Here is a 24,994-nt window from a genome sequence, read left to right as displayed (position 1 = left end):
GAGCTCCCCCCTATTTCGGCCAGATCAGTATTGTGAAGACTTTTACAAAGCCACAACTACTCGATCAGATAATGGTCGGTATGTCGTACGACTACCACTAAAACAACAATTTCCAGACACACTCGCCTTAGGTCACTCTCGCACCTCTGCAATACAGCAGTTTCTAAGTATGGAAAAAACCCTACTCAGAAAAGGTGAACTCAAACAAGAGTACGATAGTGTCTTAGAAGAATACCTCCATTTAGATCACATGGAGGAAATAAGCCCATGCGAAAAAATCATAAAAGACAAATATCAATCATTCTACTTGCCACATTACGCAGTAGTAAAGCCTGATAAAAAAACCAACAAAAGTTAGAGTTGTATTTAATGCATCAAGATCCACTAGCTCGGGGAATTCCCTAAATGATATTTTATTTACGGGACCGACACTCCAACCAGATTTAATGCTCCTCATACTAAATTGGCGTATATTCAAATACGTATTCAATGGGGATGTCGAAAAAATGTATCGACAAATAGCCGTACATAAAGATGATCAAGTTTTTCAGCGAATTATTTTCCGAAAATCTCCCAATAGTCCACTACGCGACTTTAAATTAAAAACTGTTACCTTTGGCGTGAACTGTGCCCCATACCTAGCCATTCGTACACTACACGAATTGGCAGAAGACACAAAGTCAGAATTTCCGCTGGCAACACAAGTGTTAAAAACACAGACATATGTGGACGATATCCTGTCTGGAAGCCACAGCCTTCCACAGGCATACGAGTCCTTATCACAAGTAAGAAGTGCCCTCAGCACCGCAGGGTTTCCTCTAAAAAAGATCACAACTAATCACCCAAATATAGTAAAAAATATTCCAAAAGATCATTTGTTGGATACTAATTTCCTTGTATTCGAAAAGGAAAGTACAACAAAAACACTAGGCATCCAATGGAATGCGATATCTGATAAGTTTGCATATACTACAGAGTCAATTTCCGCAATATCCGCCATAACAAAAAGACAAATTTTGTCGTCTGTGGCAAAACTTTTCGACCCCGCAGGATGGCTTTCGCCAATTATGATACAAGCGAAAATCCTGATTCAAGAATTATGGCTAGACGGAACCGACTGGGACGAACAAGTGAAACCTCTTCGCTTAGAAAAATGGTCCCAATTCGCTACAAATCTGAATGATATTTCGCATATCCAAATACCACGGTGGGTAAACTATTCCCCCGAATACCAAGTCGAACTGCATGGCTTCTGCGACGCCTCTGAAAAGGCATATTGTGCCACTATCTATGTGCGCGCACAAAGCGACACGGCAACTACAAGCCAGCTACTAGTAGCAAAGGCAAAGGTTGCACCTCTTAAAACGTTAAGTCTACCACGACTTGAACTCTGTGGCGCACTACTATTAGCAAAACTAGTTTCCATGGTGCGGACACACTTAAACATGGCAAAATGTAAATTATATCTTTGGTCCGATTCTGAAATAGTTCTAGCCTGGTTAGAAAAACCACCACACGCGTGGAAAACCTATATTTCTAATCGAACTTCTCAAATACTTGACCTAGTAGGATCAGCAACTTGGCGACACGTTGCTAGTGCAGACAATCCTGCCGACCTAGGAACAAGAGGGTGCAAACCCTTGCACCTCGCCACCACCACCCTTTGGTGGAACGGCCCCAGATGGTTAACCGAATCCTCCGATTCGTGGCCACAGTCACCCATGCGCAACCTAATTGCCCCAGAATGTCGGAAAATCGTCACCTTTCATACAGTACTGGATGATACCGACATCCTTGAACGATTTTCATCGTTCCCCCGAGCCCTCAGAGTAGTCGCCTACATGCTTAAATTCATAGAACGACTCAAACTTAAGGTTAAAGGAGCAACTTGCCTCCAATGCGATACATTGACGCACCCAGACTTACAAAAAGCAAAGGTCGCTCTTATCGCATCGACTCAAACGCGCTACTTCAGCCGCGACCTATCCTTATTAAGAGAATCGAAACCTATTGATGAAAGGAGTTCACTCTTAGTTCTAAACCCATTTCTAGACACGAACGGTTTGCTTCGGGCGAATGGTCGGATTGCTAATTCAAGCTTAACATATAACGAACGATATCCTATAATAATCCCTGAGAAGTCCCCATTTGCCACATTATTTATTAATTACAGTTTTTAACTGTTACAAACACTGTTACAAACATGCTGATTTTGTCCGAAGCAATGTAGAATGTACAATAACTTCAGATGATTTTAACGAAGAAGACGACGTACTGCTGAGCATTTGGGCGAAGGCTATTGATAAGCATCACTTACCCATAACAAACGAGGACTTTGAACAATACGCGCGTGTCGATGATACTATCGCCACTTGTGAAGAGCCGTCTGATGAAAACATTATGGATAATATCATCGCCGACGACGCGAATAGCAAAGATAGCGACGGTGATGATGACGAACCAGAGTTGTATCCAACCTTGAGTGTATCTGAAGCTCTGAAGGCTGCGGAAACGCTTAATGTATTTGTTCAGACTAAATTTGATGATGACCATATGAAAACAATGATATCAAGAATTCACAATACTGTCCGAAGTTCTTACTACCGAACAAAAGTCTGTCAAAAACAAACCCAAATAACAGATTTCCTACGTTAGTGACATTATTACAGTACATTACGTACTTATGTTTGTAATTTGGTATGTACTACTTATTTGTGTACATATAAGAATAATTAAAATAAACATAAATACCTACTGGCTAGACGGAACCGACTGGGACGAACAAGTGAAACCTCTTCGCTTAGAAAAATGGTCCCAATTCGCTACAAATTTGAATGATATTTCGCATATCCAAATACCACGGTGGGTAAACTATTCCCCCGAATACCAAGTCGAACTGCATGGCTTCTGCGACGCCTCTGAAAAGGCATATTGTGCCACTATCTATGTGCGCGCACAAAGCGACACGGCAACTACAAGCCAGCTACTAGTAGCAAAGGCAAAGGTTGCACCTCTTAAAACGTTAAGTCTACCACGACTTGAACTCTGTGGCGCACTACTATTAGCAAAACTAGTTTCCATGGTGCGGACCCACTTAAACATGGCAAAATGTAAATTATATCTTTGGTCCGATTCTGAAATAGTTCTAGCCTGGTTAGAAAAACCACCACACGCGTGGAAAACCTATATTTCTAATCGAACTTCTCAAATACTTGACCTAGTAGGATCAGCAACTTGGCGACACGTTGCTAGTGCAGACAATCCTGCCGACCTAGGAACAAGAGGGTGCAAACCCTTGCACCTCGCCACCACCACCCTTTGGTGGAACGGCCCCAGATGGTTAACCGAATCCTCCGATTCGTGGCCACAGTCACCCATGCGCAACCTAATTGCCCCAGAATGTCGGAAAATCGTCACCTTTCATACAGTACTGGATGATACCGACATCCTTGAACGATTTTCATCGTTCCCCCGAGCCCTCAGAGTAGTCGCCTACATGCTTAAATTCATAGAACGACTCAAACTTAAGGTTAAAGGAGCAACTTGCCTCCAATGCGATACATTGACGCACCCAGACTTACAAAAAGCAAAGGTCGCTCTTATCGCATCGACTCAAACGCGCTACTTCAGCCGCGACCTATCCTTATTAAGAGAATCGAAACCTATTGATGAAAGGAGTTCACTCTTAGTTCTAAACCCATTTCTAGACACGAACGGTTTGCTTCGGGCGAATGGTCGGATTGCTAATTCAAGCTTAACATATAACGAACGATATCCTATAATAATCCCTGAGAAGTCCCCATTTGCCACATTATTTATTAATTACATCCACAATCTAATGCTACACGCCGAACATCGCCTCATGCAACAGATGGTTCGCCAAGAGTATTACATACTCCGTCTTAAGCCCCAAATAAAAAAGTGCATTTTCATGTGCAAAATCTGCACTATGCACAAGCACAAAATGCGAACGCAGATTATGGCAGCACTTCCACCTGAACGCTGTAATTTCGCTCTGCCTTTCACCACCACAGGTGTCGATTTTGCTGGGCCTTTTCAAATAAAGGCGTCTATGCTAAGGTCCCCCACCCTCATAAAGGGCTACGTGGCTGTCTTTGTCTGTTTCACGACAAAGGCAGTACATCTTGAGCTCTGTACTAATCTGACGACGGAGGCTTTTCTCGCGGCTTTTGCTCGCTTCGTCGGACGACGTGGCTTTCCATCCAAAATCATGAGCGATAATGGCAAAACTTTTATAGGAGCTCAAAGAGCCACAGAAAAACAGTTTGTGGACTTCATAAAACAAGTCTCACCACACATCGTACAAAAGTATGCCCCCCAAGGCATTAATTGGCAATTTATCCCCCCAAGCGCTCCTCATATGGGTGGTCTATGGGAATCAGCTGTAAAAAGCTTCAAATCTCATTTTAAGAAGCTAGCTGGTACATACAAATTTAATTATGAAGAATTTACGACGTTGCTTATTCGAATTGAAGCCGTTCTCAACTCACGGCCTCTCGCTACCCTCTCGCAAGATCCATCAGACTTCACCGCCCTCACTCCAGGGCATTTTCTTAAAGGAGCGCCCATACTGGCCACACCTGAGCCAGACTTGGCGTCGCTTTCCTTATTAAACAGATGGGAATGAATTAAAATTCTCCATCATGAATTCAGTCTTCGATGGAAAGAAGATTACATAAAGGACCTCCACAGAAGGTACCGGTGGAAAACACCAGAAAAGGCGCCTCAGCTTGGAGATTGCGTTTTGATCAATGACGATTGTCTCCCCCCCACCGAATGGCGCCTTGGTCGCATAGAGAAGCTCTACTACGGCTCCGACGGTCATATTCGCGTAGTCGATCTCCGTACGCAAAACGGAACACTAACTAGGCCGCTCGTTAAACTATGCTTTTTACCAACAGCCGATAAAACCGAAACGTAAACCGTAACCAATAAACCGATATAACCCGCAAAATAAAGTACCAATACTAATTCGCCGAAAACAACAAAAAATAATAAATGGTCGATCCAATGACGACCCATTATTGCCACCTATCGTGGCACCATTATCCCATCCATATCTACGACAAACACCCATATAATTTAAACAATATCTTTGACAGATCAAATGGACACCAATATGCCAACCGCACCAACGCCAGCCGTTCGGTCGACGGTGCACATGCCTCGCACGGGGCCTATACCAGCCCCTCGTAATCCCAAGACAACATCGCAACCGGTCGGTTCACGAAGCGCAACACACGCAAACCCCACATCGGTACTAGTAGATCCACCACGCCTCCGATGCCCGCTTTGCCGTCGCCCAAACAGGTTGCCGCACTGCGGCATATTCAAGAGAATGCTGCCGACGCTACGCCAGCAGGTCGCCCAGGCACATGGCTACTGTCTCAATTGTTTGGCGACTACCCACTCCACGCTAGAATGTCCATCCAACAATGCCTGCCAAATATGCATGCGCTCCCATCACACCCTCCTCCACCGAGATGGCGGACAACCACAAGGTCGGGGTACTAACAGGCGTTCTCAGGAGAACCGTGCAGCACGACTACGAAGAGCTGAGCCACCACTGGAACCATGGACACGTACTCGACGCCAACAACGTAATACACCCACGCGACGCCGTCAAACTAGGCCGCGGTCTCGCCAACCCACTGGGCTTAGTAGCGTGGTGGCCACATTGCAACAATTACAACGGCTACTAGGCTAACTAATTGCCTAGGGGGGCCGGGATGTTTAAATGAGCACCAACCTCCCTCAGCATAACACAACCACACAACATTTCAACACCCCACACTGACAGACAAAGTCATCCCAAAAGCATAACATTGCCATGGCCCAACTACCACGCTCACCACTAATCACCACACTCGAGGATACTACACCACAAACCATAACCCAACAACTTTAACAAAAGGAATGGCCAATACGATCAGATTTTTTTTTCTTCATTATTCTTGTACGAGTCAAGAAGAAGACACACGTGTGCACGCTTAACGCATCTCTTTTCTACGATCATCTTTTTTCGATCCTTTTTCGCCGCCGATTGGTGTATACGATCTTCCGCAAAATTGTTAAATAATAAAATAATAAGAAATAAAATTGTTAAACAAAATAAAGTAATAAGAAGGAATTATAAATAGAAATAAATCGTTATATTGTGAATATTGTAAATTCAATTGCGTTTTTTTTTAATACAAGAAAGTTTTCTACGGACCCACAGGTGAGTTAGCCAATCGCGAGTACACATGAAAAAAGGTATTTTTTCGACGAAACAGAGACAAACTGTTATAAGAAAAAAATTCCCTCTGAATTACATTAAAATATCTGAGAGATTTACCTATATTTTCGGTGAAAACTTAATTGAAATTATTAGACACTGAGTTCTTTATGTTCGATATCAGGGGCCTTGAAAAGTCATGGTCCGATTTTGATAATTTTTCCACAAGTGATGTCACATCTCAAATACAGTATTTGTGTAAAGTTTTATTCCGCTATCTTCATTGGTTCCTAATGTATATATTATAAAAAGAACGGATCAGATGGAATGGATATGGGAAGTGGGCGTGGTTGTGAACCGATTTCGCCCATATTCCATCCGTGTCATCAGGGTGTCAAGAAAGTGTTATATACCGAATTTCATTGAAATCGGTCGAGTAGTTCCTGAGATATGGTTTTTGACCCATAAGTGGGCGACGTCACGCCCATTTTGTAAAAAAATCTGAGTGCAGCTTCCATCTGTCATTTCTTATGTTAAATTTAGTGTTTCTGACGTTTTTCGTTACAGAGTTAACGCACTTTTTGTCATTTTCTAACCTTTGTATGGGAGGTGAGCGTGGTTAGTATCCGATTTCTTTCATTTTTGGACTGTATAAGGAAATGGATAAAAGAAACGACAGCAGAAAGTTTGGTTTATACTTCCACTTTTCAAAAAACAATTACATCCAAATGTGCCCGCCCTAAAATTTTTATTTACGGCTTTGTTATGAAAATTTATAGGTTTTCGGTTTTCGCCATTTTGTGGGCGTGGCAACGGTCTGATTTCGCCCATTTTCAATCTCCTCAGGGTGCCAAGGAATATGTGTTCCAAGTTTGATTAAGATATCTAAATTGTTACTCAAGTTATCGCTTGCATGGACAGACGCACGGACAGACATCCGGATTTCAACTCCACTCTTTATATTTATATATATAACCCCATATCTAACTATTTTATTTCTTGGTGACACAAACCCTCCTTACCCTCCATACCCTCTTTAGCAACTTTGTTGCGATAGTATAAAAAGATAATTTTTTAAAACAAAATCTCTAAAAGAAATTTCTATTGCTCCCTCCTCTCATACTTATTACTATACGCTTAATTTCCATTGTCTCATAATGTTAGCATTGCTGCGCTTAATTATAAAGCAATATGCAATTTATTTCGTCCGCACACCCGTCTGTGTTGAACGTCAGAACGGAAATGAGCTTTTTTTTCGTCAAGCATGAATGGAGACGAGCAAATTTGCGGCCGTCAAATTAAAATATAAAAAATTTTTGATTTTCATCAAGCAGAGCCGACAACAAATCTGTGCCGACAACACCAATACAACAACCAAAGAAGATAAACTACGGTTAAGGAAAAAAATTATTATTAATAATTATTATTATAATAAATAGTTTAGCAACTGAATCTGACAAAAAAATTGCAGTTTAATGCTCTGAATACAAAGACGACGTATAGACGGCTGACTACAAATGTCGCTTTGCCAGCGTTTTGAACACTTTGAAGACGGCGTGACATATCAAACAGCAATTTCATTGTTGCCGTACTTTAACCTTTCACTTCAATAAAATTTATACAGAGGTAGTCAAAATTATTTACACATCGAACGTTTTTTCACAAGTTTCACAGAAAAATCTTTTGCTTGTTGTTGCAGTTGTCACAGGGTAACAAAAGTATATGTTGCTGTAAACCTTGATCTATTCCTGAGAGAATGAAGTCAGTTTCGCTAGAATAGCTAAAAATATGGCAGAGAAATAAGCAAATGAACTGAAGACTCGCTGTAGTCATAAGTATTTACACATATTTTTTTTGCGCCAAAAGTATTTACACACGAATTAAACTGTATTATCCTGTTCTAATGAATGATAATTTTATAAATTTTAATGTTCAGTATAAGTTCCTATTCTAAGGCGACAAATTCAGAATTGGCATCAATAACAGCCTGCTTTATGGTCCGAATTGATTCAAACCAATTGTGCGCTAAGTTAACAGTTAATTTAGACCAAATGTCGATTTTTTTCATCGTTTTCGGTTATTATATCAATTGTCCTCTGATATATAACGAAACCCCAAATATTTTCAATAAAGTTTTGGCCAAGGCTGTGCGGAAGTCAACTTGATTTGCTTCATTTAAAACTTTTGAAGGTAAAGATCCTTCATGAAATTGAGCATTGTTTTCGGCATTTTATTTACCAACTTTTATATTTTAAGGCTGGGTTAGGTTGTTATGAATGCAATAGAATCCAATTACTACTCTTGCTCAAACCAAATCCAAGGATAAAGGCTAAATCGCCGTGTGTAAATACTTTTGCGCAAAAAAAATTATGTAAATACTTTTGACTACTGCGAGTCTGTAGTTCATTTGCTTAAATCTCCGCCATATTCCTAACTATTCTAGCCAAACTGACTTCAATCAATAGACCAAGGTTTCAAATAATCGATTGCTATTTTACACTTCTTCTACCTTTTTTGTGATATTACCGTTAACCGTTAAAATATTATCAGGCGGTAATCAGTATTAAGAATAAATTTTTTTTTTAATTTTTAAGGGTATTAAATTTGCTTTTATTACTGAATAAAGCCTAAAAAGAATGTAAAATACAAAAAATAAAGGATTTTTTTAACATTTACCCCTGAATTACTTGATTCTAAAAATCTAGTGTTTTCAGCAAGCAAATCGTCAGGCTTATAAGTGACTTTTTCCTGGCTACTCTTCGGTCGTACTTATATTTATGTTAAGTATGCGACTAGAATTATAGGGTATAGTAAAAATAAATATTTTGAATAGGCGGTTTTAATAATAAGCATCTCGCGTTGTACAATCACGGTATAACGTTGAAAAGAAAAGACAGCTTGTTTGATTACTCGTAAAAGGAAAATACGATAAAGGTGAAAAGGCGGATTAAAAGGGAACAGTGTTTATGGTCCTGCTGCGGTAACATCATACGCGATTCTGATTATTGAAAGACCATAATAAACACTATTCTTCATTTGCGGTTTGGTTTTTATCGGAGTGAAACTGTAAATTATGGTTTTTTTTTTCTCCGATGGTGTTCACCTTTGACATGTGCTCTACCAATACTGTGTCAAGCACTCACTAAACTGTCTAGGAATTTTTTAGTATAATTTATGTAATTTGCCCATAATTGAGTTTACAAACAATATAGTTTCCTTAGATGAATAAAAAAGTGTAGAAATCAAAATTTCAGCTGTGAATAGCAGTATTGAGCAATTTACATCAAACACCAATATATATGTATAACAAACATTTCAAAAGTTACAAGTTTTTACACACTTATACACACTCTCCCATACATATGCATGTACTTTCCCGTTTCTCATGTAGGTTCATTTTAAAAAACTAAAATTAGGAAAAGACGTTGGGAACGCTCAGAGCTTGACGCCTTGTATATTTCTAATATAATATTTTATTCTCCAAGCCGCTGCACACGCTCCGTAATCGACTCTCAAGCGCTTACTGGGAGGTTTAGAAAGTTTGTTCAGCAAGCAGCAGCGAGTGCTCGTTACTCGACTCTGGCATGCGATTGCGAAGATAATGACTTGCAAGACGATTTTCAGTTTCAGATTAGGATTCTCCATCACGGAGTCTTTTTAATACCCTCACCTGGGAACTATTTCCAGAAAGTTGAGATTCGAGCAATAAATATAGCCTACACTTGTGCTCACACAATTAAGCCACATGAATTGTATGATGTACAAATTCATATAAATCGAATTTTAATGATAAATCAAAATAAAAAAAGTTTTACAAAAATAAAAGAATTGACTTAAATTAAGCAAAAAAATATGCCAGATAAAAGAAATCGGTGTTTTGTTTAAAACAAACTTGCTTTATTTATTCTAGTATTTTGTTGGGGACCCTTTTTGCAATATTACATCCCAGTTCTGTTTGTTATTTGTACATACCAGTGTATTATATTGATCCGAAGTAATGTTGCTCTATTTACCTTTATAACATACCACAATGAAGATTTTTTCAAAGGTTTTTCCGTCGAAACTGTTCTCTTAACGATCCCAATAGGGATTAAGTTCGGGCTATGGGTAGATCGCTCGAAACATTGGGTATGGTTCATCTTAAGTCAGTCCTTAACCACCCTAGAGCAGTGCTTAGCTATTATTAGCAGTAGCTATTCTGCTGAAAAGATCCAAGCTAACAGTAAATCATTGGAATAATCACTATTAAAATGCTCTGTTGTCTTTGTTCATGCCCCAGTCATTTTACACTCAATAAGTGGACAAACCCCGTATGAGGTGAAGTACCCCCATACCATGATAATCCACACAGTTTCACAGATTTTGTTTGTGTATCGTGGGTTTAATTCTTGTCGCCTGATAAAGGGTCTACCATCATTCCCAAAGTTATTAAACATGAATTCATCGCTCCATGCCACTAGACCTAATAATTTGGAGTTCTTTTACTGGTACATCCTTGCAAACGATATCCGTCGCTCGATGTTCTTCTTCAATACGTTTGGTCTGGGTCGAGCAATTCACCCATTTGGGAACTTTTTACTTTTATCTCTCAATAACTTCTCGAAAAAAATTTCCCTTTCTTTAATGAAGTAGTTGTTAAATATAATCCCAACAAGGTGGCTAAGTTCGGGTGAAACCGAACATTTTATACTCTCGCAATTTATTTATGTATATATTATGGCAACATACAAATAGGCCTATATATTCGGCACAAAGTCCAAAAGAAAAGCGAAAATCTATATATATAGTATATTCAAGCTGGTGTAATTCCTGTTTATTTATACGTTTACTTAATTTTGATATAATATCTCACATATTAACCGATATTTGCCAGAGGAAGCATTGACCCGATTTTATGCACATTTTTAGACACACTATTATAAACAAAACATCCTCTTTGAAATTCTTTAGAATATCTGAGACATTTACCTATATAAGTAGGAGGCGGAAAATTCACAAGTCCATTTTTTTTGACCAATTTCAGCGCAGCCCTTTCATTCCATCTTTACCTCAAAATTTTGGGTGTCTATTGTTTTTTCTTACTGAATTAAAGCAATTTTAAAAGTTTTCACATAACCTTTTTATTTTCAAGCACCATAATGAAGTACATGGAGGAAATGATTTAAGAACGTTTTTTTTTTATATATTTATTATTTTTTGAGATATATGCAACTCTTAATAGGGGGTGAGAACATATCCACTTTTCTAAACAAACTTTTTGAAATGTGCCCTATCTGGTGTGATCCTCCCTACAAAATTTTATTTTAGTTCTAGCAAAAATAACATAGGATAACCCGGTTATTCGCACCTTCTACCGTTTCCCTTTTACGTAAGTACCTTGTGCTCTCATAACTTTATATATATAAAATTATATAGTTATAGCACTTTGAAGATTTCAAGTTATTACCATTTTGTAGGAGTGGCAGTGCCCATTTGGGCACGATTCCGATTACTTTGGCGGTCGTGGTTTGACAACTATTCTTGATCGGAGTTATAGTTTTTGAAATATTCGTCTTTAAAAGTTCAATATTTCTATAAGTATCACATGGTATTTCACACACTTTAACCCAATTTTCTCACATTTTTCACTTCACATATTGAAAATTACACTATTGTCATTCAATTTAATTCAAATTCTAAATTTATGTAAGTTTTTTAACCAAAAATTACTTATATTTTTCGCGTAGAACTCCTTACATCATTGGCGGCCTTCGGCCGCGCTTTAAAAAAAAATAACCCTGGTCGAGCCAAAACCAGGTGAATTCGAAGTTTTTTCGCGTAGAACACCTTTCTGCACAGGGGGCTTTCTTAAAAAAAATTTACCCTGGTCAAGCCAAAACCGGGAGTGTCCGTAGTTTTTTTGTGTAGAACTCCTTCTGCACAGACCGCGCTTTAAAAAAAATAACCCTGGTCGAGCCAAAACCGAGGGTGACGGAAGTTTTTTTTGTGTAGAACTCCATTCTGCATAGGCGACCTTCGGCCGCACTTCAAACAAATTTCGCTGGTCGAGCCAAAACCGAGGGTGCCCGAAGTTTTTTCGCGTAGAACTCCTTTCTGCACAGACAGCCTTCGGCCGCGCTTCAAAAAAATAACCCTGGTCGAGCCAAAACCAGGTGAGTTCGTAGTTTTTTTTCGCGTATAACACCTTTCTGGACAGGCGGCCTTCGGCCGCGCTTCAAAAAATAACCCTGGTCGAGCCAACACAAGTGTTAGCAACATAAGGGACTGTCCTCGATATTATTTTTTTTTAATTTATTTTGTTAAATAAAATAAGAGGGATTTTGTCAAAAAGAGGAATTTTCGCAAAAAGAGGAATTTATGGAAGAATTTATATATGGTATCAACAATGTGGCAGCGCTCGTTTTCCGTATAATAAATCTTAGAGTGGTGAAAAGTGATTTTTAAAATAAGTAATTTTTGCTTAAAAAACTTTAAATAAATGTAAAATTTGAATTTTATTGAATGTTAGTAATGTAATTTCCAAAGTGTATTCAACAAAGTGAACTAAGTATTTGACATACCCGCTATTGACAATAAAATAGTAAACAATTAATGTATTTGTTTACATTAACCCGTCTTTTTTAACTTTAACAAAATAATATATATTGATAAAATTGTTTGCAATTTGTCAGTTGGAGCACAAAACCTTAGTAAATTGCTTCCATGAGTTGTTTTGCCTAAGCAGAAAGTATTCGGCATTTTCTTTTATTCATTTAAAAAATATTTTTTTTTTTTTTTGGTTTAAAATTTGTTTACTTTTGAATTTCAAAATTTGAATTTTTGTATAAATGTATGGGTTTAATCAATGGCAACAAACATGTCAAATTCGGGTAAAAAAAAATGAAATGTCATATACCTGGTTCACTTTGTTGAATACACTTTGGTAATTTCAACTATTTGAAATGAAAAAAGAGCGAAAAATGTATAAAAGTGTGCAGGGGCGAACGCAGGGGGGTTTTGGGGTGTTAAAACGTCCTCTTTCCAACGGTGCCATCAGATCGCGGCGCCATAGTAATCGGAATTGTGCCCTCATTTGCCATACAATCTTCTTATGGTGTAAAGAATCACGTGTACCAAGTTTCAATAAGATATCAAAATTTTACTCAAGTTATCGCGTGCACAGACAGACATACGGATTTCAAATCTACTCGTCATCCTGATCATTTTGATATATAACCCTATATCTAAATCGTTTAGTTTAAGGACTTAAGGACAAGTTGCGACATTCAATCAATTATAATTTCGGAGAATATTTAGTATGCCATCCCACTATTTTCGGGGTAAATGGGTATTATCAGCTAGAAGATATTATCCATATTAAACAGAAGTAAATTACAATCGTCCTCCTGACTATTTAGATATATATAACCCTATATCTAACTCGTTAAGTTTCAGGACTTCGCAACAACCAATTGGTGAAAAAATGTTTGTACTATGTAACAAGTTGCAAGATTCAATCAATTATAATTTCAGAGAATATTTAGTCTGCGATCCCATGATTTTCGGGTTAAAATTGGTATTATCAGATATAAGAGATTATCTGGAATAAGCAGATGTATATTAAAATTTCTATTTCCTGTTTGGTTCTTCGTAAATAACTTTTCCCAATGGCAGCTATTTCTGTTCAAAGTCCACTAACCAATATGTACATAATTTAATTTTTTTTAACAAATGTCTTTCTCAAGGTTGAAAAGCCACTTACTTTATACTGCCTTTAGGCAAACGTAAAATTTTAGACGAAAGACGAGACAGCGACATCTTATAAATATTAATATGATAAAATCATTCACAAAAATAAACAAAGCCCAGCACCAAATAGGTATGGTATATGTAATGCTCAATGATCGATAAATTGAGACAGTATTCTGTCCAACATGTTAACTTTAATGTGCTGAACACATAGAAGACGACAAGCGACGGGCGACACCTGTCAAATATTAAGATACACGCGTTCTTATGGGCACAGATTTTTTGACAACAGCACCACTACGCGACAACAAGCTTGTAGTTGTCGTTGTTGCCAAATCAGAAATGTTTCTAATGAATGTCGCTGCCGTCTTCAAAATGTTCAAGACGCTGGCTTCAAAGCGACATTTGTGGTCAGCAGTCGCTATGTCGTGTCGTCGTCTTTGTGTTCTGCCTTACTCCAACTTATTGCTTTTATTGCACTCTAAACCTGCTATCACCTATTTTGTTTCATGAGAATATGTTCAATCTCGGCGTAGATTCGGCTTGTCTATGCCGGTAAGGTGAATGATAATTTAAATAGGATAAATATATAAGAAAATGGTGGACTAAATTAATAAATTTTAGGAACGAAAACATAGCGTCTTTGAAAAAAGTGCAGAATAAATTAATATTTTCAAATAAACTAATATTGTCCACGAAATTTTGCAAATCTTGCTGCTATAAACTGAGCTGTCACAATAACAATTTTTTTCCCGATGTCTACATCACCATACATATCAATTGATCAAAGTGCTGGGTCTAATGGAGACGATGCGCTCAGTAGGATTAATAACTGAGATTACAGTTGCCTGTATAAAGTCTTACCAGTATTCTTTTAGTATGTTTATATATGAAAATAGTCTCGTTCTAAGCTCGTTCAATAATTTAACCGTTTATATTATGTTCCCACAAACGCTAATCGCCGATTTTTAGGCTGTTGAGACGTTTAACTAACTAAACCGCTGGATTTAACAAGATTTCGCCATACAAAAATGACACTTCGTAATCACTTTACCGAAGCGATTTGTAGCTGAACTACTCTAAATCCCCCTATGCGACTCTGATTTTGTGCCATCTGTTGGTCACATTTGTTTAATCAGAGCTGCTTTTCACTGCAAACTGTCAAAAAATGTCACAGCTTCGGTCAACAGCTGCGAGGAGTGTTTGTTTACAGTTAGTAGGTGCTGACTGCTGCTGGCTTTCAGAAGTAGAAGAGTATATAATATTGAATAAATTACTTGGGATGATATTTAAAACTAAAGCCTCAACAATAAAAATAATTATTTTTAATAATAACTCAAAAATTGTGTTTTCATAGTTTCACTAGCTAACAGTACAGAAACACTCTTACGTATATGAGTCAAAAACAGCTGATTTGTAAATCTCCAACAGCAGTGAGAACGGGATAGTTTTGTGAAGCGTTTAAATGAAATCTAATCACTTCAAATTTGTTGTCGGAACATGATATTATATATAGCCAAATGAGATTATCAATTGTCAAATGTGTTCTCTTGATAACCCGAGATTGTAAAATTATCTCGTTTTACACAACTAGATTTTCGGTGTTATTCCTAGTTTTATATGTCAAATGAAAATGTAAACAAAAATGGCCGACAGCGAGAGAAATATGTGTAATACAACAACAAATACAACGCATTTGACTGTTGATAATCTCATCTGGCTATATGTAAACTGTTAGATTATTGATGGAGCTTGGAACGAGATTATTTTCATATATAAACATACTATAATCTACAAGCACTATAAACTTTCTCGGTGTCCACCGGTGTAGAAAGGACTGTAATCGATTGTATCGATTTTTGTAACACATCTTTATTGTTTTGAAGCTCAATTTCTGTTTTTGTTATTTAGAAGAAAAAATTTCTGTGAACTATCTTCGTAATTGTAGGAGAAATGTTTAAAAATACATTTCAGTCAGGGTTTCTTTCGATTTTGTATAGCATCGGTAGTAAACCTTTGCAGATATGGGACAAAAAAGTTCGAAATGGACATATTAAACGTATTACTGACAATGATATTCAAAGCTTAGTGTTAGAAATTGTCGGCACAAACGTGAGCACAACATTTGTAACTTGTCCTGCTGATCCGAAAAAGACGTTGGGAATAAAACTTCCGTATTTAGTTATGATAATTAAAAATTTAAAGAAGTATTTCACTTTTGAAGTCCAAGTAAGTCACATTTTTCGATTAACAATACAACAATTGAAAATTTATTTTATTTTTAGGTTCTTGATGATAAAAATGTACGTCGTAGATTTCGTGCAAGTAACTATCAATCAACAACTCGAGTCAAACCTTTCATATGCACCATGCCAATGCGTCTTGATGAAGGTTGGAACCAGATACAATTTAATCTATCCGATTTTACCAGGAGAGCGTATGGAACTAATTATGTGGAGACTTTACGAGTACAAATACACGCGAACTGTAGAATAAGACGAGTGTATTTCTCTGATAGACTTTATTCCGAAGAAGAGCTTCCACCAGAATTTAAACTCTTTCTACCTATTCAAAAGCCTCAAAAACCAAATCACACGGCGTGTAGTTGATAAATTAGTATTTATTTTAACCAATTGGAAACGGAAAAAACACTTTTATCATATTAAATACATTTAAAAATATACAAATCTATATTTATATATTTATTCACATGTCAGTGAAGTGTGAATATAACTGATCAGAAATTCACGAAGGCATTCATCAAATAAATTTTTTAAGAGATATATGTAAAAATATTTCCATTGCTTTATAGTATTCATATGTATAATTCTTAATTCGAATTTAATTTCATATTCATGGTTTTAGTTTTGGAATATTAAACTTGAGAAACATTACAGTTTAACAAAAAATGTAACTGAGATACACCTTAATTTAAGTCGATTAGTTTACAGTTGGCTGTCATAGCAGCCATGATTAGTATTTTGTGTTGCTATGTGTACAGATATCAGCACACTGGGTACCGCAAACAAGCTCATAAGGTGCAACATTGTTGAAATTTAAACAAGTCAGAAGAAATAAAAAGTTATAGAATTGATAACAGCTAAAGTATTTTCCAAAAAATGTAAATACCACTTAAAAGCTGCAGATATACTCATTAAATTAATGCTTAACAAGTAAGGAAGGGCTAAGTTCGGGTGTAACCGAACATTTTATACTCGTAATTTATTTAATTAATTTTATTAATATAAAACACAATTTGACTCACATATTCGGGATATATATGGTATAAAGTCCATTGTAGGAGTGGTTGTGAACCGATTTCGACTATTTTCATAACATATCATTGGGAAGCCAAGAAGATATTATGAACCGAATTTCATTAAAACTGGTCAAGTAGTTTCGAAAATTTGGTTTTTGACCCATAAGTGAGCGGAACCACACCTATTAAAAATTTTGTATACCAATTTGAGAGCAGCTCTTCCGTACCATCTTTACCATGAAATGTAAGGTGGTTTTCTTTACTGAATTAAAGCATTTATAGTATTTTTAAACATAACCTTTGTATGGGAGTTGGGCGTGGTTATAATCCAATTCCCCCTATTTTTGGACTGTATAAGGAAAAGCCTGAAAAAATGACTCCTGGAAGTTTGGTTGATATAGCTTTAATAGTTTACGAGATATGTACAAAAAACCTAGTAGGGGGCGAGGCCACACCCACTTCCCCAAAAAAATTACATCCAAATGTGCCCCTTCATAGCGCGATCCTTCATACCAAATTTCATAGCTTTATTTATGGCTTAGATATGACACTTTATGTGTTTTTGGTTATCACCATTTTGTGGGCGTGGCAAGATATCTCAATTTTTACTCAAATTACAGCTTGCTCGGACAGACAGACAGACATCCGGATTTGAACTTTATTCGTCATCCTGATCACTTTGGTATATGTAACCTTATATCTAACTCGTTTAGTTTTGGGTGTTACAAACAACCTTTATGTAAACAAAACTATTATACTCTCTTTAGTAACTTTGTTGAGAGAGTATAAAAAAATCTGATTCTATACTCGGCAAGTCATGGGTACTGAAACTCCAACACATTCAAAGAAATTTTAATAACACCACTACCCTGCCAGCCAGGCCTAACCACTTTCCCCTCATATTTCTTCAATTACTAACACCAACGCACACGTTTGGGTTGTTTTGTTTTTTAACCCTAATGCGATGAAAAAATAATTCCTCTAAAATGCTTAGAAATATGTTCCTCAAAAGTCGAACTAATCATACTAGGGTTAATACATTTCGAATTTCCCAAACAGAACAAAACTAGTTATCTCATTTCTTGTTCTTATTAAATGAGTGCGAAAGAGAAAACGTAATTGTCATTGGTGCCAAAAAAAATCCCATAAAGGGAAATATAAAAAAACTGAAAAACGCGAGTCATTTGCGCACATATGGTTAAAAAGGTGAGTTGAATGGAATTGTTAATATTTTTTATTATAATTTATATAAAATTAACTAATTTGTTATTATTCTAGCAGCATACAACAACCAGCAACATAGCAGCATAGCACAGAAGCAGCAGCAAACAAAAAAATGTATGTAAGTTTTGCTTTAAAAAATTGTATATTTTGTGTGCCTTCGCAGTGCAACAATTTATGTTTTGTTTGCCTGCACAGTGAAATAATTTGAGTGCATGCTTATGTTTTGTGTGCCTGCGCAGCGAAATAATTTGAGTACATGGTTATGTTTTGTGTGCCTGCGCAGTGAAATAAATGAAATAATATTAACTATTATTATTTTTATTTAATTAATATTTTTTCAGCTTCAATTAACCTTTTTTAGATTTTATTTAATTAATTTTTTTTTAGACTTTATAATTATTATTTATTAATAAATATTTTTTTTTAGCTTTAATTAACCTTTTTCAGATTTTATTTTTTTTTCACCGTTAACTAATTTTTTTCAGAATTTATAATTACAAATATTTAATTAATATTTTATAATTATTATTATTTAATTAATCTTTTTTCAGCTTTTATTAATCTTTTTTTCAGATATTATAACTATTTTTATTTAATTAATATATTTCTCAACCAATTGGAGGATGGGATCATGTGTAGAAGTTCACGCAAGTGAGGAAAGTTTTTGATTGTCATTCACTTGGGAGTGGCCAGAAACGATTCTTCTCCACATGGTTCAAGCAGCTCACGACTTCCGGTTTTAGACCAAGTATCCTCTGGGTAGCCAACAGACATCCGTTTGAAGGCGAGCTAAAGTGAGAAGGCGAAGCCCGCTTGTGCGGTTGTGCGTAGGGCTTGGGACCCACCACATAAAAACACCCCCCAATGAAAAATCTACGAAAGCCTCGGATGGACACCCCCTTTTGATGACGACCCCTGCAAACGTTTTAAGGACAATGATATAAGGGCATGCACCTGGAATGTCCGGACCCTTAATTGGGAAGGTGCCTCTGCCCAGCTGGTTGATGTCCTCATACGACTCAAGGCTGACATCACCGCCATCCAAGAAGTGCGATGGACGGGACAAGGACGGAAGAAGGTGGGTCGTTGTGACATCTACTACAGCGGCCATATAAAGGAGCGCAAATTTGGTGTTGGATTTGTGGTGGGAGAGAGACTCCGTCGCATAATCCAGGCATTCACCCCGGTGGATGAACGTCTAGCCACAATCCGCATCAAAGCGAGGTTCTTCAACATATCGCTGATTTGCGCCCACGCCCCAACGGAAGAGAAGGACGATGTGACCAAAGATGCTTTCTATGAGCGCCTAGAACGCACCTATGAGCGCTGCCCCCGCCACGATGTAAAAGTCGTGCTTGGCGATTTTAACGCTAGGGTGGGTAAAGAAGGTGTCTTTGGCACAACAGTCGGAAAATTCAGCCTCCATGACGAAACATCGCCAAACGGCCTGAGGCTGATCGATTTCGCTGGGGCCCGAAATATGGTCGTCTGTAGTACCAGATTCCAGCATAAGAAAATACATCAAGCTACTTGGCTGTCTCCTAATCGAAACACGCGGAACCAAATCGATCACGTTGTGATAGACGGAAGACATGTCTTCTGTGTTTTAGACGTGCGTACGCTCCGAGGACCAAATATAGACTCGGACCATTATCTGGTCGCAGCGAAGATACGCACCCGCCTCTGTGCAGCAAAGAATACCCGTCAACAAACACAAGGAAGGTTCGACGTCGAAAAGCTGCAATCGCAACAGACAGCCACGAAATACTCTACTCGACTTGCACTCCTGCTCTCTAAGAGCACTCATCAGCATCTCGGTATAAGGGAACTGTGGAACGGCATCTCAACTCACTGCGTACCGCTGCTGCCGAAACAATTGGTTTTCGGCAACGACAAAAAACAAGCTGGTACGATGATGAGTGCCGTCTCGCAACGGAGAGAAAACAGACTGCCTACCTCGCAACGTTGCAAACGACCACAACACGTGCGGGATGGGATAGATACCGAGAGCTGAAGAGGGAAGCGATACGCATCTGCAGACAAAAAAAGAAAGAGGCCGAAATGCGTGAGTACGAAGAGCTTGAGAAGCTGGCAGACAGAGGTAATGCTCGAAAATTTTATGAAAAAATGAAGCGACTTAACGAAGGTTTCAAGACCGGAGCATCCTCATGTAGAGACCAAGGTGGTAATCTGGTAACCGATGTCCAGGGCATACTGCGATTATGGAGGGAACACTTCTCCGACCTGCTGAATGGCAGTGAGAGTACAACACCAGGAGATGGCGAACCCGATCCCCCAATCGATGACGATGGAACAGATGTTCCATTACCCGACCATGAAAAAATTCGAATAGCAATTACCCGCTTGAAGAACAACAAAGCAGCGGGGGCCGATACATTACCGGCAGAACTATTCAAATACGGCGGCGAAGAACTGATAAGGTGCATGCATCAGCTTCTTTGCAGAATATGGTCGCAAGAAAGCATGCCTGACGATTGGAATCTCAGTGTGCTCTGCCCAATCCCACAATCTGCGCCAATTACCGTGGGATCAGCCTCCTAAATATCGCATACAAGGTTCTATCGAGCGTACTGTGTGAAAGACTAAAGCCCACCGTCAACAAACTGATTGGACCTTATCAGTGTGGCTTTAGACCTGGAAAATCGACAACTAACCAGATATTCACCATGCGCCAAATTTTGGAGAAGACCCGTGAAAGCTGTCGATTTTAAAGCTGCTTTCGACAGCACGAAAAGGAGCTGCCTTTACGCTGCGATGTCTGAATTTGGTATCCCCGCAAAACTAATACGGCTGTGTAAATTGACGCTGAGCAACACCAAAAGCTCCGTCATGATTGGGAAGGACCTCTCCGAGCCGTTCGATACCAAACGAGGTTTCAGACAAAGTGACTCACTATCGTGCGACTTCTTTAACCTGATGCTGGAAAAAATTATAAGAGCTGCAGAGCTAAACCGAGAAGGTACAATCATCTACAAGAGTGTACAGCTCCTGGCGTACGCCGATAATATTGATATCATCGGAAGCAACAACCGCGCCGTTTGTTCTGCGTTTTCCAGACTAGATAAAGAAGCGAAGCGTATGGGTCTGGTGGTGAATGAGGACAAGACGAAATATCTCCTGTCATCAAGCAAACAGTCGGCGCATTCGCGTCTTGGCTCCCACGTCACTGTTGACAGTCATAACTTCGAGGTCGTAGATAATTTCGTATACCTGGGAACCAGCATCAACAACACGAACAATGTCAGCCTCGAAATCCAGCGCAGAATAACTCTTGCCAATAGGTGCTACTTTGGACTGAGTAGGCAATTGAACAGTAAAGTCCTCTCGACGAACCAAAATCAAGCTCTACAAGTCGTTTATCATTCCCGTCCTGCTCTACGGTGCAGAAGCTTGGACGATGTCAACATCAGATGAGACGACACTAGGAGTTTTCGAGAGGAAAATTTTGCGCAAGATTTATGGTCCTCAGAACATTGGCAACGGCGAATACCGCAGACGATGGAACGATGAGCTGTACGAGTTATACGACGACATTGACATAGTTCAGCGAATAAAAAGACAGCGGCTACGCTGGCTAGGTCATGTTGTCCGAATGGACGAAAACACTCCAGCAGTGAAAGTGTTCGATGCAGTACCCGCCGGAGGAAGCCGAGGAAGGGGAAGGCCTCCACTCCGTTGGAGGGACCAGGTGGAGAGCGACCTGGTTAAGCTTGGGATCTCCAACTGGCGCCGAACTGCGAAGGAGAGAGAGAGGTGGCGCACTATCGTCGATTCGGCTATAACCGGCTAAACGGTTGCAACGCCAATCACATACATACAATATTCATTTTTTCAGATATTTTTAATCTTTTTCTTTTACCTTATCTTTTATTTTCATATATCAATAGCATATTTTACAAAAAATATTTTATATAATAAATATGTATTTAATTATACTAATAATTGTAAAAATAAAATGAAAATATTTGAACATATATTTATATGATAAATAAAGTTTAAAAAAATAATTTTGAAATTTAAATAATATGTTTGAAATTTTAAGAAAATTTATAAATAGGGATGAAAAAATGCAACCCTGCATCAGCTGACGATTAGGGATATTAGAGCAGTTCAGCTATATTTTTGTGTATATAAATTATATGACACTGCATAATGAGCGCAACAGAGATGTAAGATCACATGTATTCGTACGTGTGAGGGGAATAGTGGTTAAAAAAACTCACAAGCAGCTATGCTGGCCTATGGTAAACTCACCACTTTTGTGGGTTTAAAAAGCTTCGGTTTAACCAGCCTTTTCACCACCTTTGGCTGGCAGGGTACATACACACATACACAACAAAGGGTAAAATGTGCATAAACATTTAACTCTACTCTTCTCTCATATAGCACCCTGAATGATAGAAAGAAACAACCAAAGTTCTCGTGTTTGAACAAGTTTTGTTTTGGAGTATATCATGGCTGCTTGTGAAGTATTATTTTGCGTGTTTTATTTAATTCAGTGATCTGCAGCCTAATTAAAGTATAAATTATTGAAGCACGCATTTTTAAATAACTAAAACGTAAAATAAAAGTTTTCTAAGGCCAAAATATGGAAATGAAGAGGGTGATACAGTAATACTTCATTGCACTATCAATTCGAAGCACGCAATAGAAGCCAACAATGGTCAACATCAATGGCGAAACCATTGAATACGTAAATAATTGTTGAATATAATAATATTATCTTGCCTTAAATTCTAATTAATTTTCCACACAGATATTTCAAACCTCATATGGCGCGTTAAAGCGATGGAATATGTGCTGCAAGCAAATCCAAAACTATGGACGCAAACGCTGCTACATGGAACACAAATCATTCACACACCATATATTACGTTTAATGTCACTTTTTTGCGTGCAATTAAACCTTTTGGTCAACACAAGCACGAGAATTGGAACAACATGGTTTAGGTGCTTTTGAAACCGTTTATTATCACGACGTGTGTCAACTGGGTTTTGCCAATGAGCAAGAGGGCAAAGCAAATGCAGTATTTTTGGACTTACCGGCACCTCAGTTGGCCGTGCCATTAGCAGCTAAAACACAAATTTAAGGGTAAATTTAAGTGATTGTTTGTGATCATAAAAATTTAAAAACTTCTTGTATGTTTAATTAGGAGGACTTTTTTGATTAATTTTCACCATGTATTGAGGAATCATAACGTTGTTGTATCGCTTTAAAAGGACATGGATTCAACGAAATTAGTTCAGTGGAAACACAACAGCAAGAGTATGGATGTTAAGACTAGAACGTTACCCGTGCTAGATTTAGAATTCCTGAAACATAAGGTAATTATTACCAACTTTTATGTTGTTAAAATTCAAATTTTACTTTATATTTTAAAGAAACCCTCCTCCCAGAAATTAGATGAATCTAGTACTAGTGAAATGAATGAAAGAACAGATCTTACAAAAACACCTAAAGAAACCAAAAGAGACCTCACATAATGTGCGCAGCTTACACTTCCAGGCCGCACGGGGTATTTGACATTTGTCAGTCTTCCTCCAGCCTTTGTCCAAAAAGCAAAAATTGTTCAACTATTCAATACGTTATAGTTACGTTATGTATATAGTGTAGTACGCTAATAGATGTATAAAGTAAATATAATAATAAGCACCTAAATGGCATACAATTTTCAATAAATATGTAATATAATTAATGATTTTGTTATTAAATTCTCATTTGGGATTTTGGTAGAACTAATCGAAAACAGAGAGTATAGTTTCTGGGCTTTTGTGGGTCGCAGTACTGAAAGTGCACGTGGAGTTTTGGTTCGCAGTATTGGGTCTTTCATCCGTGATTGTACCAATACCATTCCCCAAATTGTGCAAGAGGTATATATACATTGCTAAATGATGAATGTAATGTGCAAGAAAGGGATGAACGATCACACGTACACAATAGTTTCGGGTACTTTTGTCAATTCGCCCTTAAGAATGGCATAGAAACTTTCATTGAAACTGCGGGTACCGTTCCCTGGCATTTCACCGGAGAATTCGCCGGTACCTGTCTTGCAGGGTAGTTATTTTATTTACCTACAACAAAAACAGACTACGAGGGCTGCTATATATATTTCTGGCATAATAATGAAAATAGGAATATTTATCAACGAAAATGGTTTTATTGTTTTTCAAAATATTCTCCATCAAGATGTATACTCTTTTGCATGCGCTCAAACCAATTTTCGAAGCACTTTTTTTTGAGCGATTGTCAAATTGTGCGGGATCCAACGAGAACAAACTTTTTTTACGGCCAGGTGTTCATGCAATATCGAATGAATGCTGGTGGGAGAAATGCATAGGCATGCCTCTATCTGAAGGTATGTTACATGACGGTCTTGCATTATCAGTTCACGTACGGCATCGATGTTTTCTGGCACAACGGCTGTTTTTGGACGACCTTCACGGAATTCGTCTTTGAGCGAGCGTCGGCCACGATTGAATTCGTTGTACCAGTTTTTCACAGTGCTATAGGATGGTGCTTCATA

General features: G+C 38.0%; 2 protein-coding genes across 2 annotated transcripts in view; one reads left to right on the top strand and one right to left on the bottom strand.

The window, feature by feature from the left end:
* LOC105220243 (very long-chain specific acyl-CoA dehydrogenase, mitochondrial) overlaps positions 1-14,137 on the bottom strand; it is a 29,599-nt gene extending 15,462 nt beyond the window's left edge. Inside the window, exon 1 of the mRNA XM_054227975.1 lies at positions 13,980-14,137. Within this exon, the coding sequence (XP_054083950.1) occupies positions 13,980-14,035 (56 nt within the window). The 5' untranslated portion in view covers positions 14,036-14,137. The remainder of the gene's footprint in view (positions 1-13,979) is intronic.
* A 1,679-nt stretch (positions 14,138-15,816) lies between these two features.
* On the top strand, positions 15,817-16,761 carry LOC105220465 (cilia- and flagella-associated protein 20). The gene is made up of 2 exons (XM_011196901.2): positions 15,817-16,195; positions 16,252-16,761. Exons 1-2 carry the CDS (start codon positions 15,920-15,922, stop codon positions 16,573-16,575), a joined length of 600 nt encoding a protein of 199 aa, XP_011195203.1. The 5' UTR covers positions 15,817-15,919; the 3' UTR covers positions 16,576-16,761.
* Positions 16,762-24,994: the final 8,233 nt, after the last annotated feature.

This window comes from Zeugodacus cucurbitae, chromosome 3 (genome assembly GCF_028554725.1).
Source record: "Zeugodacus cucurbitae isolate PBARC_wt_2022May chromosome 3, idZeuCucr1.2, whole genome shotgun sequence".
NCBI lineage: Eukaryota > Metazoa > Arthropoda > Insecta > Diptera > Tephritidae > Zeugodacus > Zeugodacus cucurbitae.
This window is presented reverse-complemented; position numbering and strand designations above follow the sequence as displayed.